The 19,987-nt window shown below is 57.9% G+C and overlaps 1 protein-coding gene across 4 annotated transcripts in view; it reads left to right on the forward strand.

Moving 5' to 3' along the window:
* The window catches only part of PDGFB (platelet derived growth factor subunit B), a 19,729-nt gene extending 1,613 nt beyond the window's left edge, over positions 1–18,116 (forward strand). For 2 of the 4 annotated variants that reach the window (XM_006150766.3, XM_027772754.1), the window contains exons 2-7: positions 5,850–5,949; positions 8,095–8,184; positions 9,621–9,826; positions 11,172–11,280; positions 16,044–16,197; positions 16,534–18,116. In XM_006150766.3, the coding sequence (XP_006150828.1) occupies positions 5,850–5,949; positions 8,095–8,184; positions 9,621–9,826; positions 11,172–11,280; positions 16,044–16,171 (633 nt within the window). In that variant the 3' untranslated portion in view covers positions 16,172–16,197; positions 16,534–18,116. The remainder of the gene's footprint in view (positions 1–5,849; positions 5,950–8,094; positions 8,185–9,620; positions 9,827–11,171; positions 11,281–16,043; positions 16,198–16,533) is intronic. The other 2 variants (XM_027772753.1, XM_006150768.3) reach the window with 2 other exon arrangements.
* The last annotated feature ends 1,871 nt before the right edge of the window (positions 18,117–19,987 follow it).

Consider the following 19,987-nt stretch of genomic DNA (forward strand, 5'->3'; position numbering starts at 1 on the left):
GCCCCCCCGGCCCCCCCCCCCCCCCCCGCCACGCCCGTGCACAGGCGGGACACACGCGCGCGCACCGCACACAAACGCACGTACGGCCTCCGAACAGGGAGCCAGAGCACACGTGCGCGCACACCCACGCACGTACACAGGCGCGCACGGCCCCTGTCCACCCGAAGCCAGGTGTCCGCCCCCTTGCGATAGGTGCGCCCTGACACCAAGCCACTTCTGCGGCGACCTCGTTCCTTTCCCCCGGGTCCTGTGAAGAAAATCTGGGAAACTCCCATCAGGTCTTGACCCCGTAGCACCACTTTTCCCCTCCCTGGGCTCAACTTCCTTTAGCTCCATGCCCCTCAAACCTTATTTCTCTGTGATTGCATCTTTCACCCCCCCCCCCCCCCTGCCTCCAAACGGGGCCGCTTGGCTGCAAATGGTGACTCTGAGGGTAGCTGCAACCTCCCCAGCATTTCTCCCTTCCAGTAAGCCCTCATTGGAATCTCCAAGGCCTGAGAGACCTTGAGAAGGCCCCCACTCCAGATGTTTAATTCTAGGCTTCCCCGGCCCCTTCACAGCCTCCTCTAGCACCTCCTCTTGCTGGGCATGTGTATTTGAGGGGAGGCTGTGGCACAGAAACTGCCTTTGCTCTCTTTAATCCAGCATTCCTGGGACACAGGCTGCAGGAGCCCAGACCACATGTGGTGCTTCGCAGCTCATAAAGCGCTTGCCTGCTTGTTAAGCCTGAGTAAACCCCAGGCAGCCCTGGGGAGACCTGAATGGCAATGGGACCTAGCCCCAGGGGACCAGTCCGGGAAGGTGCTCCTAACCTCCTGTGCAAGGAGGGCTTGCTGGTGGAGGTGGCTTGGAGCTGGCTGTGTCCCTGGTTGTGCTTGAGCTGGGCCTTAGGTGGTGGCCTCAGCTGCTGGGAAGGAGGTGGAGGAGCTTGAGGCCCCCGAGGTCCTGTCTCCATCAGCTGAGCTGGCTTCCGGGAGGGTGACTCCCACTGTCATGTGATGGCTTCGGCTTCAGCACCCTTCTGCCAGGAAGGAGTGGAGGCACCCCTCTAGCCCTTCACTACCCAGCTTCCTCCTGGTTTGCTAATGGCCTTAGTGGGCTGGAGACCGACTGGCTGGAACCCCCAGCCCTAGCCATGTGCAAGGCCAGAGTCAAAACAGAATTCGATGCTCTGGAACAAGAGTTAGGAAGTGTGAGTGTGCATGTATGTCAGAGGGAGAGCTATCCGGAGCAGCGGAGCGGGGTTATACAGACCCTGTAAGTCCCTCTTGCAGCCTTCCCATGCCCTATGGAGATGCCCTTCCAGGACAGCTGTTCTCAACCTCTGGTTTATCTGGCTCTTTACTGTCTGCTGTTCATCCCCCACACACACACCCCAGAGTGTAAACTCTGCGTCAGAGCTCGGGTCCTGGTCACCACTGTCTCCCTTGCCTGGAGGATGGTGGACAACCGGTAAATATTTGTGGGAAGGACAGTGAAGCATGATGTGGGGGAAGACTAGGCCCCTCAGGTGCTTTACAGACATACCTCAGGGAATCCTCCCGTCCCGTGCCACACTCATCACATCTTGTTCTTGACTATCACGGAATTGGGTCTGCCAGGATTAGTCAGGACAAGGGAAGAGACAGGGACACCAAATGACTGATTCTGTGCATCTTCAGCTGGGCCCTGTGGGCTCTCCTGCCAGCACACGCATTATTGCAAACTAAAAGCAAAACAACCAAACGAAAACGGGGAAGGGTGGATGACTGAGCCTTCCCAAAGAGCGGAATTGCCTGGCCCCTCGAGTTGGGATGGGTGGCGAATTTTGAATCGCTGTCCCTCTTGTCTTACTTTAGCATTTCCCCTGCTCCCACAGGCATGGGCTGGCTGAGTGGGAGGGTCCCCAGGGCAGTGAGGAAGGAAGGTGGTAGATGGGAAGGCCTAATCTAAATGGTTTCTGTGGTTGGCCAGGAGGCTTTTTCAGAGGGATTGGCTTTGGATCCCGTCTAAATAAGGCCTGGGACTCAGGCAGGCAGGCGCTAGGAGGCCTCAGCAGCTTCTCCCTCTGCCAGTCCCAGACAACGCCCCTGGTTGCTTGGGTGAGAGCCTGCCGTGCTCTGCGGGTATGGCAGGCAGGCTGAGAGCATGTATCTGTGCGTACGTGTGTGTGTGCGCGTGCGCGCGCACGCACGCATGTGTGCACACAGCGCTCGTGCTGGGCCCTGGAGGAGGGTGGGGTCCCAGCCCCTTTGATCTGCCAGCCTGGTTGGGAGCAGGTAATTCACCTGGCCTCACGCTGGCTCGTGCCCTTCCTACCTCCTGCAGCTGGCGTTGGGGGTGGGGCCGGGTGGGGTAGTGCTGTTTGCCTTGGCTCCCGTGGCTGGCTCTGTCCCAGCTGCCTCCTTGCCACACCCTCACCCTGCCAGGAACCCCGGGCCCAAGGTCTGAGGCTGCTCCGGCAGGTGCCAGGTCTCCTTTCCCATTTCCCAGAGGAGCCGCCCACCTGGAGGCCTCCTGTGCCCAGGAAAACCGAACTTCGAACTTCGAGTGGCTTGCTCTCCCCCACCCAGAGGAATCTCTGACTTTAACAGGTGCTTGAACAAGTCTCCCCCAGGGCGTCGCATCCTGGAGCTGGCCACAGGCTGAATGTCCCACTCCTTAGCCACCCCCAGTCCCGGAAGGGACCCGCCAGCCCACGCAGCTCCATGTGGTGCCAGTGTGGGGCTGAGGGGCCACTTCCTGTGGCCCAGCATAGGGGATCACTTGAAGTCGCACGCTCAGCTCTCCACCCACCCATTGTCATTCTCGAAATGGCCCTGAGCACACGTGCCACTCTGCCACTCGCTGCTGCCCTCAAAAGGACCATGCTGAAAGGATGGATGACGATGACAGGGACCAGCCATTAACTCCCGCTCTGCTGGGTGCAGTTATAGCTCCCGATAGCCCTGGGCGAGGTGTTATTAGCCCTGTTTAAAAGACGAGGGAGCCGAGGCGTTAGACTGTTAGCATTCTCCCGGAATCCAGGTGTCCTTGGTGTGGACCCTTGCTCTTCTGTCTGCTACCGGGTTCCTCAGCCCGGGGAGCAGCAGTGAGGTGTGGAATCCAGCGCCCTGGGCCACCTGTTCTGGGTGTGACAGAACTGCCAGGAGCACTCCTCTGGTTTTGACAACCAGAAAGTGTCTCCAGACGCTGCCAACATCCGCAGGGAGCCCAGTCGCCCAGTCGGCTGCGTGACCTGTGCAGGGGTGAAGACCCACCACGAACCTGAGATGGTGTTGAAGGACAGTGGCCTCTGGATAGAGGAGAGGGAGGCTGAGAGGTCCCAGCTGGGCTGGTAGGAGGTGGTTGTTCTGGAGCCTGGGAAAGATAGCTCTGCATAGACCAGTTGTCTGGGCCTACAGCTGCTTACTTAATCTTCCCAAATCTGTGTCCTCATCTGGAAGACAGGATAAAAGCTGCGACAGCCTCTCTGATGGGTAGTTTCTGTAGCGTTTTCCCCGGTGCCTGGCTCAGCTACCGTGGTGTGATCGTCTAGTCCAGGGGTCTTCTGGTGAGTTCAGAGCCTCAGGTGGCCAAGTTACCAGAAGGATTTGTAGACAAGGTCTCCTGGCTTGGAATAAAACAGACTCTTTAGGAGGTGATTTGCTTGGGGTTTGGGGAAGGGTATCCCATGTGGCTCTCCTGGTGGAGGAGGCAGGAGAATCAGACGGGAGAGAACCCCAGGGAGATGGGAAGAGTCACGGATGCGTTTTCCCAGTGTGCACTGCGCACCTCCTGTCTGCTGCTCCCAGCTACCCTACTCAGCCTGGAGTGTCTGAGTTTGTTTCCGTAAGATGCTCCTCCACTGTGTCATGGGCCTGGGCCTAGGGCACCCACTAGGCCTGTTTGGGGACCCGCCTACTTTGTCACACCTGGCGGCTACAACTGGAGAGCAAGGAGCTCTTGGGACGTGCTAAGTACCATCTGGTGCTGGGTCTTCAGGCCCCTCCCCTGGGGTTAGTTGGCTCATTACTCCACAAATGCTTGTTTCCCCTTTGCACGTGACCCAGGGGGGTCGCCTGGGCTCCCCTGTTTTGGCTTTCTTGTATTCGTTCTGACACTCCTAGGTAGAATTAAAAGTAAATTAAAATGTTCTTCAACCCTCTGGGTTCACGGATGAGTGCCAGGACCAGAAAGGGACAGCGAGCCACCTGAGGTCACTCAGCAGTTAGTAGCAATGCGAGGTGTGGAATCTGGCAGCCTGGACCACCTGTTCTGGATGTGACAAAACTCTCAGGGAAGCACCCGTCCCTGGCCCCTGCTGCCAGCCCTCCTTTCTGTGTGCTGGGTACTTTGCCAACATTTGGAGAACATGAAAGGCGGGGTCTGCCCCTCGGGCTTGGGAGAATGAACTTGCTGGAGGGTGGGAGGAGGCAGAGCCTGGAGATGGGGGGAAGCGAGGGGCAGCTGGGCCGACACCCCCCCCACCTCCAGCTAGGCAGCCGAGGACCCTAAAGAACGACTGCAGTTCTCAGCCAGGCCCCCCACCCTATCCTCCCTCGAACCCCCCAACAGCCCCGGGAAACTGCACGTGGTGATAAGCTCCATTTTCAAATAATTAGGAACTTAGAGTTCTCAAGGAATTCGTTTTCAAAGCGGCCCCTACCTGCACCCTGGGTCTGCTATCTCCAGGTTCATGTGGGTGGCCCCACATGGCTGACCTATTACAACAAATGATTAATTCATATGAAAAGGTCATACCCCTGGAGGAAGTGTTCCTTGATTCCTTGATAAGTGCCAAGAAAACAGAGCTTTGGGGGAGAGCCTCCCTACCGCCCCCACCCCCCCGCCAGGGCTGGACACGGCGCTGAGAGAACGCCCTCCCTCCCAGACATGCTAAGGCTTCCAGCACTCTTGTTCCTGGAGTGCTCCGTGAACTACGTAGGGCAGGGGTCTTTCTCTTCTTAATCCAGGGATACTGAGGCACTGCGCAGTTTAACCCAAGGTCCCAAGCCAGCGATGCCCTTCCCAGGGCTCGTTGCCCAGACCTGTGACCCCATGTGCCTGTGCTGCACACGTGTGTTTGCACGCATGCGAGCGGGTCCGTCTCCCATGCTGCATGCCCTGCAGTGTCTTTGCCCCTGGTGGCTGGTGGTCCAGGCTGAACTCCGTCTCCCCTGGGCCACAACTCTTTCTCAGGACCTCTGGCATCCCGGGACCTTCCTATCAGGCTGCCGCCGCTGTGTCACTGCGGGCCCTGTGGTTTCCCTGGAGGAAGCCGGCCTCCAAGTGAGGCCTGTTAAAGCGCTTATTAAGTTTCAAGTGTGTTTGGTAACGGGCCAGAGGGGCTCTAAAAATAGGGCTTGGTCGAGCCTGGGGCATGGGTAAACTTTCAGGTTTCCCGGTTGCATCTGAGGATTCCCTTCTAGAACTCTTCTTTTGCGTGAGAGACGAAGTTCGTACCACGAGAACACGTGACTCCCGAGGCCGTCCAAGTCTGTGGGTGTTCACCGAGCACTCTGCACCCAGGAGGCTGCGACTGCAGGCTCTGCGGTGACGAAGCCTTGGGTTCGAATGGAGCTTCTGCTGAGAACCGGCTGTGGGGCCTCAGCGGGGGGGTCGCCTGTTTGAGCCTGTTTTCTCATCTGTAAGATGAGGACCGTTGATCGCCCACAGTACATGCGGGCGTGGAGGGAGAAGCCACGGGAAATGAGATGGCTGGAGCCTTCCCAGGCCTCTAGTAACGCTGAGGATACACGCATTGATAGATATGCCCTGTGCATGAGGGGCCCGGTGGGCACTTTACACGGGAGAGTGTGCTTGGGGGGAAGACCGCAGCGAGGAGCCCTCACTCCCAGCTCACCCAGCCTGCCGTGTCTGCCTGGCAGGGGGATCCCATTCCCGAGGAGCTCTATGAGATGCTGAGCGACCACTCGATCCGCTCCTTCGATGACCTCCAGCGTCTGCTACACGGAGGAGACTCCGTAGGTAAATTGACCCCTCACCCAGCTCCCGGGCCCTGCTGAGCCCAGGGCCCCTCTGCTTGACATCCAGGGAAATGGCCCATGAAATTCCAGGGGGGGGCTGGTTCACGCCCACCCAGGGCGGGCTGAATATGTGGATGGTTGGTACCTGGGACGTGGGGTGTAGCCAGAGAGGCACCACGTGTGGCTCTGGCCTGGTGCAGAGGGTGGGGTGTGGGGAGGAGGGCGGGTAGAGAGAAGGTGCCCCGGGCATCTGCGGAGTGTCTTACCCAGATGTGGATCCTGCCAGGGAGGGAAGCGGGAGGAGCCATCTCTCTGCCTGCTGGCCGAGGGCCTGCTCCATGAGGTCTCCCAGGGACACCTGGCCCTGACCAGCTGGCAGCCCTGCCTGTGCCCAAGAGTGCACTCAGCACATGGGCACGTGCTAGGTGGCACACACGTGGCGGGGCTGGCGGGCTGGGTTGGGAATGTATTTATAAACGCTGTCTTCAGAGCAAATTCCATTCTATTCTAACCTCTGGCCTATTCTCTGGAGCCCTGGTCAGCAGCCCCCTGCACCCCAGGTCCCCTTCCCTCTGGGGTTCTGTCTCTTTGTCACTTTGTAATCCTTGCCCAGACGCTATCTACGGGGGAACAGCATTTCCTGCCTTTGTTTCCTCTCCCCGTTGGGCCCCTGGCTCCCTCTCAAAAGCATTCCCTGGCCCTTTCAATGCCCCTGTGCATTGGGGGTGGGGCAGGCAGGAGGGGGCCCCCGGCTGGGCCCACCTATTGTTTGCCAGGGCCCCCACCCGACGTCTCCCACTGCTCCCACCCCATGCCCGACCAGCAGCCTGGCCACACAATGGGGCAACTTCCAAATTTAGCCTTTCTGCAGTTGCTTTCCAAGGCCTTCCCTACCCGGCAGCCCCTGCACAGTCCGGTGGGGGCCGGGGGTGGGCGCCGGGGTCTCGGATGAGCTTTTCAATAGCAGGCCTGTTTCGAGGCAACCATGTGGCTATTTTTTCCTAATCGACTTAACCTTTCCACAAAGCACATCTTTCCCCCATCTCCTCCTCACCAGGGACATTCCAGAGATGGCAGGGAGAGAGGAAGGGACCCGGAGGGACGGACAGACAGACTTGCTGACATGGGAGTCGTTGGGCTGCATGGAAGCAGACAGTCGCAGCTCCTAGCAGGACAGGATCCTCTAGTCAGGCTCCCCGGGGACTCTGGCAGACTGTTGGACAGACTGACAGGAGGACAGATGGGCTGCAGCCCCAGGAGCCCTTGTCTCCGATGGCCCGTGGGTAGGGGAGAACGTGGGCCCCCAAGTGCTGAGTGGGGTGGCAGGAGCTGTCTCCTAGCCCTCAGAGCGTTGCCAGCTCTTCACCCAGGAGAGAGCAGAAGGGCCTGCCCCTCTTGAACCCTTCAGAGGCTCACTGGCCTCCCCCCTCGCCAGGCCAATGTCTCCAGGTGTGCTGAGGCTGAGCCAAGAGCACCAGGCTGAAGGGAGCCAGAACTGGCCCCAGGAAGAAGTGGGGCGGACATGGGGCGACACTTAGAGAACGGGAGAGAGAAATAGAGATGCAGGATGAGAGGCGGGGAGCTAGCCAGAGACCGAGACCTAGAGGGGCTTTCGGTGGGCGCCCCCCACCCCGGCAGGCCCCAGTTCCCGCCACCGTCCCTCTGCTGCCCTCCGTCTGTCCCTCCCAGCAGGGCCATTGCACAGGCTCCGGAGGGGCTGTGTGCAGGGCATGCCGCCCCCCTGAGGGTTCTGGGAATTTCTCCATCCAGCACTTCCTCTGGGAACGCTGGGTGGAGGGCACTGGAGTCTGGCCTTCAGTGCTCTGGGTCCTGCCCCCCTCCCGCTGGGCAGAGGCGGTTCCATTACAGTAGCAAAGGGGAAGGGTTATTTTTAACTCCATCAACGTGGGTTCCGGCCAAAAATGTGGCTAATGAGCCCAGACTAGGGATGGAGGCCCCTGGGGTGCAGTGGGGGCCCACCGCCTCCCTGAGCCCTGTGGCTGCCTGGGGGTCTCGGGTCTGTAGGGGGCTGGAAGCTGGGACTGTTCTCTATGGCCGGGTGGGTCCCCCGGCCTGTGCGATCCCCATGGGCACCCCCACCACACCAGCCGCAGTCGTGATGACACATCTGTGTCTTCTTTTGCAGTTGAAGATGGGGCTGAGCTGGACCTGAACATGACACGGTCTCATTCTGGAGGCGAGCCCGAGGGCTTATCTCGTGGGAGGAGGAGCCTGGGTAAGGCTGAGGCTGGAGCAGTGGCCCCTCAGGAGGTGGGAGGGGGAGCCATGGAAAGAGGGGGTTCCAGGTCACCTTAAAAGTCCCTTACCCACACTTAGAACTGAGATGAGCTAGCAGAGTGTAGCCACCCTTAAAGGCTTTGTATCCGGCCAGCCAGTGGCAGCCTGGTGGTTGAGGCCACCGGATCCCACATGGCCAGCTATACGGTTTGAGTCATGGACCCAGCCGCTTGAGAAACATGCCGGGCATGTGTGCGTGTGTGCCCAAAATCTCAAGAGGAGAAGGGATTGTGGTGTGGCCCTCCCTCTGGGGGGGTGATTTCTCACTTTCCCTCTCTCTCTCTCCATCTCTCGTTCTCTCTTTCCAGTGTGTGTACAACCCCCCCCCCAGCAAAAAAAAAAAACCCCAAACCCCAAACCCTTTATATCGAGATACTTAGGTGAGTCATTACACCCCTCACCTCCGCGCTGTTTTCCAAATACAGTGCTGATAGACTCATGATAACGGAGGTAGGTATTACTAACCCGTTTTGTGGAATTGGGAACCAGAGTGCAGGAGGGTAAGGAAGTAGGGGGGTAGGAGTGGGAGGGCGCGGTCCCAGCCAGCTGTTCTCCTGGGAACCTGCTGTGGCCTCTGGTGGGCCATGTGTCTCCACTGTGACTAAAGCTTGTGGCCTGGGACAGCAGGTGTGGAGCAAGGCCTGGGCGCTGCCTCCTGCTTCTCTGCGGAGACCAAAAGCAGCCTGCAGACCAAGACGAGGCCTGAGAAGCCCTTGCAGGGGGGCAGGTGCCCGCCCAAGCTCCTCTTCCTCTTTACCCACCTGGAGTTCCCAAAACACTGCAGACAGGGGCTGGGGGACCTACAGACAAGAGGCGGGTACCCAAGTCCCACCCCTCAGGAATGGGACTCTCGGGGCCTCCGTTTCTCTGTTTGTAGCCCACTCGCGTGCTCCTGAGGTCTATGGGGCAGGCGTGGGCACTGTTGTTATCCTACCTCACAGAGGAGGGAGCAGACTTTCCATGAAGCATTGCACAGGGATCGACTGCAGTGTGAGGTGCCGCGTGAGTTATGAGATGGCACACGCGGAAGGGCCAGGTGTTGGGCAAACCCAGCAATCCGAGAAACCGTAGAATAAAATGGTTACATGCCAAGAAACGGACCTTACCGAGTGTTCCCAACAGGCCACGGTCTCTGGATTGTCCCATGTGACCCTTACTGTGGTTCTTCAGTGTGGATAGGGCAGCTGAGGCTTAGAGCAGCCCAGCCACGGCTCTCAGCCCACGACCCTCAGCCCACGACCAATAGGAGCCATGGCTTGAACCCTCCACCCTGAGGTTGAAGGAGGTGGGAAGCACCGTCTCAGGGGCACCTCTGAGCTCTCCTGCCAGGCGGGCTCTTGGCAGGCCCACCCCAACTGCTGTCCTCTCCCTCAGGTTCCCTGACGGCGGCCGAGCCAGCCATGATCGCAGAGTGCAAGACGCGCACAGAGGTGTTCGAGATCTCCCGGCGCCTCATAGACCGCAGCAACGCCAACTACCTGGTGTGGCCGCCCTGCGTGGAGGTGCAGCGCTGCTCCGGCTGCAGCCACAGCCACAGAGTGCAGTGCCGGCCCACCCAGGTGCAGCTGCGGCACGTCCAGGTGTGCGCTAGGCCCATGCTGTGGGCCCCGAGGGGGCGGGAGGGGGTGCCCTTCTGGGTGGTTGTCTTGTTGATCAGCTTCCTGCACGGGTGGAGGGGCGTCGAAGGGCACGTTCCAGACTGTCCAGAGAGGGCCTCCCTTGGTCAGCTCTCTCTGGAGGTGTGCCAAGGGCAGCCATGAGTCCTGAAGGCAGCCCAGACCCCTGCAACTGAAAGCTACAGACAGACCCCTGGGCAGGAGTAGGTGTGGGCACTAAGTAACAGATGCTGCCTTCTCCTCTACAGGGGTAAGGTCCCAAATGTCCCTTGCCTACATGTGTTTGTGTTCTGGGCAGCTGCTCAGGTTCCCCCAAAACCCTCCCCTATTCAAGGACCTCAGAGAGAGACTCGGGGAGGTGCCCCTGCGTCTGACACCTGCCCATGTCCCTTTGACAGGCTGTATCTTTAACAGAGAGGCTAGGGCGGCCCTCCACGTGACACCTGGGGCTCCCTAGCAGAGTCAGATGCTAAGCCTGCCTCTTTTCCGGGGGGATGGGGTAGACATACACTAGATTCTAAGGGTGTTTTAAAGCGCACTGTCCCCACGATCTCTCTCTGTCGTGCTGGCAGGGCTGGACGGGAGAAGGCTCAATTGTCTTCTGATTCATGTGGGACAGGACAGGACAGTTTCTGCAGCCCCAGGCCAGCCTTGCCCGGGCATCAGCTCAGCACAGGCCTGGCCAGGGGCGTGGCACGCCTCTCCGGGGCTCAGCCCAGCCTTGCCACGCTCTGCCCACTTCCACACGGCCGGCGAGGCTGTTCCTCCTGCCCACCTTCCTCGTGCCCTGCCCACCTCCCACCCCTGGCCTGGGCCCAGTGCCCGCTCTGATCCACGCTGCTCTCCACTTCACCGCCCACTGCCCTGCTATCTTCCTGCCCTCTGCTTCCAGCTGTGTGGATGGACACCTGACAGCTGCCTCTCCCCACCGCCCTCCTAGATAGAGCCTTCCCCATTCCTCAGACAGCCGGCTCCACCCCTACCCTGACCTTGGCTGGGATCCACTCAGAATGAGGACACCGCAGGCCCCACGTTCAACCCGGAAATGCCTTTCTCCCCTCTGGGGGCAGCGAGGGGGGCTGGGCAGAGCTGGAAGCCAGGGCTGGAGGGCTTGTTTTGATGGAAAAGCTCGGTGAGGGCAGAGGGCAAGATCCTGCTGTTGTCCGGCCTGGTGTTTGCCCCACAGGCCAGCGCTGGGCTTTCGAGGAAAGAGCAGCGAAGGGAGCTGGGACAGGCCGTGCGGGATCTCTGCGCTTTGCTCCTGCAGCCCTGCAAGGGCGGCCCCTACAGAGGCAGTTCTGTTCTGCAGGTGAGAAAGATCGAGATGGTGAGGAAGAAGCCAACCTTTAAGAAGACCACAGTGACACTGGAGGACCACCTGGGGTGCAGGTGTGAGACAGTGACCCAGGAGCAGCGAGGTAACCATTCCCAGGGTCTGCCTCTGGATCCCTCAGCCCAAGGCCCGCTTCCGCTGAGGCAGCTGGGGATGTGGGCAGGTCTTAGAAATGGAAATGGGAGAGGCAGCCAGTGGTGTGGTGGTGAAGGTGCTGGCCTCCCACATGGGTGGCTGTGGTTCGAGTCCCAGACTTGACGGCTTGAAAATCATGCCAGGTGCATGTGCATGTGCATGTGTGCCCAAAATCTGGAGAGGAGAACGGAGGAGGGCTTTAGGCATGGCCCTCTCCCCAGGGGTGGTTTCTCACTTTCCCTGTGTCTCTCTCTCCCTCCCCAGCAAGCACATTTTGCCCTAGGGCAAAAAACTAAAAAAAAATGGAAATGGGTTGGTGGGTGGCGACAGTAGATGGCATGGACGTTAAGGTACTGGACTGCCGCTTGGCCAACCACAGTTTGAGTCCCGGACTCTGCAGCTTGAAAATTACACTGGGCGCTTCTGCATGTATGCCCAACATCCCAGGAGGAGGAGGGATTGTGGCATGGCCATCCCCCTGAGGGTGATTTCGCACTCCCTCTCATTGTCTCTCTCTGGCAAGCTCATGTACCCTATGGCACAAACCTTTTAAAGGGGGAGGAGGTTAGATCCGACACATCCTGGTTAAATTCATCTGCTGTTTTCCGTCTCACTGAGAGCAGTCAGATTCCTCCCCTTCCTCCCTGGCCTAGGAGGCCCTGCCTGAAGATGCAACCCTGACTGGCCCTCTGCCTTGCAGTCAGTCCCCCTCACTTATGCTACCTACATGGGCTGGCCTTCTTGTAGAAGCTTGACCCTGTAAGGTTCTGCCTCAGGGCCTTTGCACGTGTTACTCTGTCTGAAATACACTTCTCCCAGCTCTTCAGAAGCCTAGCTCATTCTCTTTATTTGGGTCTCAGACAGACATCACCTCCTCCTGGAGGTGTGCCCTGGCCATCCTGTCTGGAGCAGCCCCATTTCCAGTACAGCCCCCACTGTGTTGAATGAGTGCATGGAAAGGTGTGAGGAGCCAGGGCCTGGACAAGAGAAGGCTCTGTGCACATCGTCTGCAGATATCTGACAGCGTGTCCTGGAGATGAGAAATCAAACTAATTTCTTAAGGCCTTGAGCAGGGCACCAGGAGTAGTAGGAAAGCCGCTGGGGAGAGATTTTAGCTCCATACACAGAAAAGCTGGTGTTAGTCAGGGTTCCAAGGTGGGACTGGCTGCCAACCTCGAAAAGGTAGTGGGCCCTTTGTCACTAGAGGTGTGCAAGCAATGGTTGGGGAACCGTGGAGCTGGGATGTGACAGCTGGGGCTTGAATTATCAATCAGATGGCCGTGTGGGGTCAAAGTTCTGTTCCTGTCCTTACACTTGACGAATTCAGTCCCGGGCGTGATAAGACCGGAGTTGAAAGCTCCTCCAAAAATGGTCTGGTCCTCTGCTTCTCCCTCCTTCAGGGGGGAGGTGCCTGGGGCTGGGAGGTGCTGAGGTCTTGCCCAAGGTTCCACAGCCAGTCCCAGGAGAGTGTGGCTGGAATCCAGGTATCCTGAGGTTCAATTCTTGGCTCTTCCCTTACCCGACAGCTCTCTCTGGCCCTCACCTGCTTTGTCACTTCCTTTCTTTAAGGATTAAAGAATTGTTGCACTAGAATGGGGCAGAGAGATGGCCTTGCAAGTCAGTCCTTCAGTATTATTAATGAGACTGCAGGAAAACAGAGAGGTTAAGTGACTTAACAAAGGTGGCACAGTGCAGAGCCTAGTCCCGAACCCTTTTCTTTTTCTTCTTTTTTTAGAGAGTTTTTTTTTTTTTTTTTTTTTTGCTACAGGGCGCCTGCGTTCGCCAGACAGACAGAGAGGTGTGCGCACTCACTGGAGAGACAGAGACAGAGAGACAGAAAGCAAGAAATGCCCCCTGGGGGGATGGCCATGCCACAATCCCTTCTCGTCAATTCTCCTCTCAGGATTTTGGGCTCCCATGCACATGCACCCGGCATGAATTTTAAGCTGCTGAGTCCAGGACTCAAACTGTGGTCGACTACATGGGAGTCAGCCAACGTAATTATGCCATCTGCTTGTCCCTGAACCCTGGTCTTTTTTTTTTTTTTTTTTTGAGAGGTTTTTGCTGTAGGGTGCATGCACTCACTGGAAGACAGAGAGAGACAGAGAGACAGAAAGTGAGAAATCACCCCCCAGGGGAGATGGCCACATTGCAATCCCTTCTCCTCCATTCTCCTCTCAGGATCTTAGGCACACATGCACACGCGCCTGGCGTGAGTTTAAGCCACCGGGTCTGGGACTCAAACCGCTGTTGGCTACATGGGAGTTCAGCGACATAGCCATTATGCTAACTGCTGCTGGTCCCGAACCCCGGTCTTGTAACGTGCAATTCTGAGTTCCTTTTGGCTTAGCTTGCTCCCTTTTTTCCCTTGAGTGTGTACAATAAGGATCAAATCATTAAGTTAATACGATTAGATGAGCATTAAAAACATCACGTAAGCGGCAGTTTGATTTTCAGTTAGCTCGCTCTTAGGGACAAGGCAGTCCTTCTGTCCTCATTTCTTATTCACGAGCCCACTGCAGGCCATCTCTTGGCCTCTTTCGCCAAGTCCCTTGGGAAGGCCAGTCACTTGCCAGCTTCCAGCGGACATGCTGCAGGTTACTTACAGAGCTGACGTGGAAAAGCGTTTCTCTGTTACGAAAAAATGATACTCTTCTTTATGCTAGAATGGGGTTATTTCGTGTATTTGTCCCACATGATTATCTAAGCCAGTGTCTTGGGAGGCAGGGACACGCAGGTAGAAAACATCGGGCTAAAGGGAGCTGAATCCCACATGGCTGACTGCGATTTCGAATCCCAGCCCCCGAGGCTTGAAAAACATTGTGGGTGTGTGTGGTGCGTGTGTGCCCCAGAACGGAGAAATGGGGGAGAAGGGGTATAGCATGACCAGACCCTAGTGCGAGGTGCTTTCTCTCTGGCAAGTGCACACACCTTCCTACAAACGACAACAGAGAATAGCTAGCATCGGGAAGCCATCCTTTCAGCTTCAATATTTCAGCCAAGTGTGAGGCGCACCCCCAGCTGCTGTCCAAGGCCGGGCCAAGGCCTGGTGGTGTGGCCCGGGTGATTGATGGCCATCGTCAGTTCTCCCAGGCTCAAATCTGCTCTATTTGTGAACTTTTGAGCTTGCTTGGGTGTCATCCAGTCCCACAGATGGCCCACAGTGGTCCTCCTGGGGGTCCTCCCCGGTGGGGTGGAGTCTGAGGCCTTTGAACTGCTGGTAAAGCCGCCTGTTTGCAGGTGGGAGGAGCATCGCATGGGAGCTGTGTTCTAGAGGTGGGAGGTCAGGGGTCAGCTCCCAGTAGCCTGGCAGGCTGGGAAGAGCTAAAGAAGTGCCCAGGAGAGGCTGGCCTTGCTGGGCAGACACAGCTGTCCCTGCTAGGGTGGCCCCAGGAGCCCAGGAGGGAGAGAATGTGAGAGCTGGCCTGACCGAGGCCCATGGGCATTTGTGCATACATCAAGTGGGTGCAAACAAGGACTCTGGAAACAGATCCCTGTGTTCGGATCCCAGCCTCGGCCTCAGTTGCCTCATCTGTAAAGGGTGCACGTTGCACCTGCCATGAAGGCGAATGAGCTTAGTGTAGTGCTGGCACCTGGTAAACGCCAGTGGAGGGTTCTGGTTATCTCATGTTCGATCTAACCCCAGAAGGCCGGGGCACGTGGCATCTCTCTTCGTAAAACGTGGAAATTGAGGCACGGAGTGCTTAAGTGGCTTGCTTCAAAGCACACAATATGTGGGAGAGCCCAGACTTGAACCTGGTGGTCTGACCTGCTGCCTCAGCTGAGTGAGGCCCACCTCCCACACCCCTGTTCTGCTTCTTGGAGTGGCAGGGAGATGACAACCACCTCAAAGGCCCTGCTCCATGGTGGGGAGCAAGCTTCTGCCTCGAAGCCAGTGGCCTTCCCCATCTCGTGACTGGAAGGGACCCAGTGGGTGGTGGGAGGAAACTTCCACAGGGAGTCAAGCCAATAAGGAAAAAGTGCAGCTTAGCAGATGCCACTTGCTCAGCACTTCCTACCCTGAGCTTAGTGGCTTAGAACGACTGTTGTATCCACTCTCGTGGGTCTGTGGGTTGACTGGGCTCAGCTGGGCGGTTCTGTTGGTCTGCCCCGCGGTTGCAGTCAGATGGCAGCTGGGGCTGTGGAGGCTCCCTCCCCTGTGGTCCAAGGCCTCTCCTCCCCATGCAGCCTTCCATGTGGCCTCTCTGGCAGGGTAGCCTGCCATCTATGGCAGCTCAAGGGTTCCCACGGTGTGAAGGTGAGGGCGCCAGGCTTTCTCAAGGCTTCTGCCTGGACCAGTACCACCTCAGCCTCCTTTAAACAGATCCGAGGTCACAGATTCGAGGGCAGGGAAATAACCTGTCAGTGGGTAAGGACAGAGTTGGAAGCCATGCGTCATCCACCCCTCTGTGTCGGGCACTGTGTAGAGGGCCCTGCCAGAATCTTGTCGCTGGTTCCTCCCATTGGGCTTCCTAGGCGGGCAGTCTATCACCCCCATTTCACAGTTGGAGAAGCCAAGGCATCGAGAGGTTTTATAGTGGTCCCCAAGTCGCATGCAGCTGGTAAGCAATGCAGCTGGGATTCGAACCCAAGAAGTCTGGCCTCAGACTGGGCCTTGCCTCAGTCCTGAGTATCCAGGAAGGATTGCAGCAGGTCTTGGTTGAGAGGAATGGATCTCCCAGTGACGCTGACAAGATCTTCCCTTTTCTTAAGCAGCCAAGACGCCCCAAACTCGGGTGACCATTCGGACGATTCGAGTCCGCCGGCCCCCCAAGGGGAAGCACCGGAAGTTCAAGCACACGCACGACAAGAAGGCACTGAAGGAGACCCTTGGCGCCTAGGGGCATCGGCAGAAGAGTGTGGGCAGGTGAGGGCCAGGTGGGGAAACTGAGGCCTGAAATCCCTGGCCTGTGGATTGCTTGGGGGAAAGGCATTTTCCCATATGAAATCAGTCCCCAAGTCTTGATCTTTTCCACCCTTTTATCAGGTGAGCTCTTCCCTGGGGCAGGTGGGGAGGAGGGCTTAGGAGACCCCAGCCCAGCTGTGTTCCAGCATGCCCCGCGAGAACAAGAAGCTTGAGTACTGCTGGAAATCAGGGACAGCTGGTCAACCCCGGGCTCCCTGCACTTGGCCTGGGGATCTCTTATGTGGGGTGTAGCCTCTGGGCTGGCTTCTGACCCCATGTCCTCTGCTTGGCCCACAGGGTTATTTAATATGGTATTTGCTGTATTGCCCCCATGGGGTCCTTGGAGTGATAATATTGTTCCCCTCGTCCGTCTGTCTCGATGCCTGATTCGGACGGCCAATGGTGCTTTTCCCACCCCTCCACGTGTCCGTCCACCTCGCCATCAGTGGGTTCCCCCTCTGCGGCCTCCAGCGTCTTGCCCAGCAGCTCCAGAAGGAAACGAAGGACTGAACTCCACCGTTGTCTTCCTCAACCCTGAGGATCTGGAATAGAGTGCAAGAGAGACTAACGGGGGTGCCGTCGGGGAGAAAGGGGCTCGCAGCCCCCTGTGCCAGGCCAGGGCCCACCTGAGTGCTGAGGACTGACCCTGAGCTCTGTGCACGGCCCTGAGGACCTCGGCATGGCCTGCCTGGTCCCTGCAACCCACTCCAAAGGGAGCACCTCCAGGCAGGCTAGGGCACCTCGCACGTCGGGGAGCACAGACTGGAGAAAACCCCTCTCCTCGTGCCCAGCCAGCCAGTCACCACCCCCAGTCACCTCTGCTCACGTGGCTCCTTTTCATTTCATATGAAATCTTTGAAGACGTGGCCTCCTCTGGGTGGGGTGGCCAGAGCACCAGGTGGCCAGGTGCCCTCAGGTGGGTTAGAGATGGAGTTTGCTCTTGACCAGGACATAGATGGTGGCCTGGGCACCCCCTGCCTCCTCCCACCTCTGACCCGTATTCCCAATTCGATCCATTTCCTGCTGTCTTCTTTCATCTCTACCTCCACCCTGCGGCTTCCTCTTGTCCTGGCCCATCAGTCTGCTCTACCAAGCAGAGGGGATCTTGCACCCCTTACCGAGGCCCAGATGACCCCAGTCACTCCCTAGGGCAGAAGGCCAGGGGCCAGAGCAGCAGGAGACCTGCCCATCGTATTCCAACCTGGCCACGCCTGTGTAAGGTCATGCCGGGTGTGCACTGCCTGAGGGTGCCATATGCAAGGAACGCAGGTCACACCAGAGATACAGCCGAATTCTGTGTTTACTATGACAGTTCCTGGCAGATGTGGGTAGCGTCTGAGATGAAAAGGAGTCCCTTCCTAATTCACACAAAGGCTCCATGTGGCCTGTGTGTCCCTGCCTCGGCCTATGGTTTGGAGTGGTCATAAAGAAAGGAGCCCGTGGTGGGGGGCAGGGAGACAGCCCTGGTGTTGGTCAGTCCCCAGGTCCAGCAGGCCCCCATCCAAGCCGGTGCGAGAACCCCAGGAAAGGGTCTTCAATTGGGGGCAGCCCCCTCGCCCTGCCCCGCTCCCTGCTTGAACACTCCCCCATCTTCGATGCTTTCCGCGGAGCTCCCAGGGAACCCACTCACGGGCTGGGAGTGGGGGGAGAAGAGAAAGCCCTCGAGGGCCCCGTAGGCCGGGTCCGAGCTCTCCCTCCCTTCCCCCGCGCTGCACTGCCCTTTCCCCTCCCAAACCTGCTTCCTTCAGTTTGTAAAGTCGGTGATTATATTTTTGGGGGCTTTACTTTTATTTTTTAAATGTAAAATTTATTTATATTCCGTATTTAAAGTTGTAAAAAAAAAAAATAACCACAAAACAAAACCGAATGGCTCTGCCCGAGCTCTGTCTGTTGGCTTCGTGCGTGACGTTGAGTGTGTGTGCCAGCAGGGTGGGCGACAGCTGGCTGCGCGGCTCTCGCACTGAGGCCCAGGCGCCATGGTGCATGTGTGGGCGTGCGTGCACACCCGCGTGCACACCCGGCCTGCAGCTCTGAGGGGCTTCTCCAGTGGAGGGACAAGCTGTCCAGCCCGTGCTGTCAGTCTTAGTCCCATGCAGCTCCTGACACTCAGACCCCCGTCCCAGGCCCACGTGCGTCCCTGGTGGTGGCGAGGGATGGTCTCACAGGCAGGTGGGTCCTCAGCATCGTGAGGAGGGCAAATCTGGAGGAGGCCCAGGGGGCTATGGGATTTCTGAGAGTTCTGCCTGTAGTCTGATCTTGGCTCAGTCCTTAGCCAGCTCTGTGACCTTGGGCAAGTCACAGCCCCATCTGGTCAGTCGTGACAGCATATGCTGGTTGTCACTGCTGCTTGGCAGGCTGAGGCCACAGGGGAGCCTGGGTTCGATTCACGGTCAATCCTCAAAGCCAGGTATGCGGGCCTGACGTCCCAGTGACCGGGAAGCCGAGGCAGGAGGATGGCAACAGGGTGAGACCCCTCTTAAACAAACGGCAGTGCTAAGTGGTTTCTGGGTCCCACCTGCAGCGTGCACTGGAGCTGACCCAGACACAGGAGGTGGAGACTGGCCTGCCCTAAGGACTTCTAAGCTAAAGGCACGTTGCCTCTGAGAGTACTGGGCCCCTGTGACTGGAAGTGTGTAAGGGGGAGCTGGGTGACAACTTGGCTGAAGCTAGACCAAATAACATTTGGGGTCCCTGTGACTGATTGGCTGCCTCCTTCATTCACTTACTCACCCTCCTGCACCCCTGCCACATGCCTGTCATGACCAGGGCCATCATAGCATTTGACCGGAATGCATCCCGGGATTCCTGGCCCTGCACTTGAGGAGGTGTCCTCTGGTGGGGGCGAGCGATGCCCAGCAGCGGAATTTATCTGGAAACTCCCATGCCCGCTCTGGCCTGTCTGTGGGACCCTCCCCACCCTCCCCAACCCTCAGCAGTCTGGGGCCCCAGGGTCCCAGAGAAGGCTCTGGCTGGGAGAACAAGGCTATAGGTCCACCAGAAGATGGAAATCAGGACCTGGTGCAGGTGGCATTTCAGCAGTTACCAACAGCTGGACTCTTCCATGGCCGGCTGCAAGGACTTCCTGGGCAGAGTTCCCTTCCCCGGGTGCTCTCTCAGACAAGTACCACCAAGTCTAAGCCTTCTCAGGGTCTGGTGGGTCTTCTCTGAGTATTACAACTGCTAGGCTAAAATGGCATTCTTCCGGAATTTCCTCTGCTGGGGAGAAGGCATTCCCTTCTTCATTCCTCTCTCCACACCACTAGCTGTAATGCAGACTTGACATCTGGTACTCAAGCAGCCACCTTGAGCCAAGAGGTACAAGCCAAATGCTGAGGACGGTGGAGCAAGGAGGTAGAACCAGGGTCCCTGACACCTGGATCTCCTAGCTCAAGAGCGTTAACATAAGAAAGGATGAGTAACTCAGAGAAAGAAACTTACTCTTTTTTTTTTTTTTGAGAGGTTTTCGCTATAGGGCGTGTGCGCTCGCCAAACAGAGAGAGACATAGAGACAGAGAGTGAGAAATCACCCCCCAGAGGGGATGGTCACGCCGCAATCCCTTCTCCTCCTTTCTCCTCTCGGGATCTTGGGCACGCACGCACACGTGCCCGGCGAAGAGTTTTAAGCCACCGGGTCTGGGACGCGAACTGCGGTCGACTACGTGGGAGTCCAGCGACATAGCCATTACGCTAACTGCTGGTTCCCAGAGAAAGAAACTTACTCTTTTGGGTTTTGCATTTCTTACGACTGGAC

This window comes from Tupaia chinensis, unplaced genomic scaffold (genome assembly GCF_000334495.1).
Source record: "Tupaia chinensis unplaced genomic scaffold, TupChi_1.0 Scaffold000294_5, whole genome shotgun sequence".
Taxonomy (NCBI): Eukaryota; Metazoa; Chordata; class Mammalia; order Scandentia; family Tupaiidae; genus Tupaia; species Tupaia belangeri.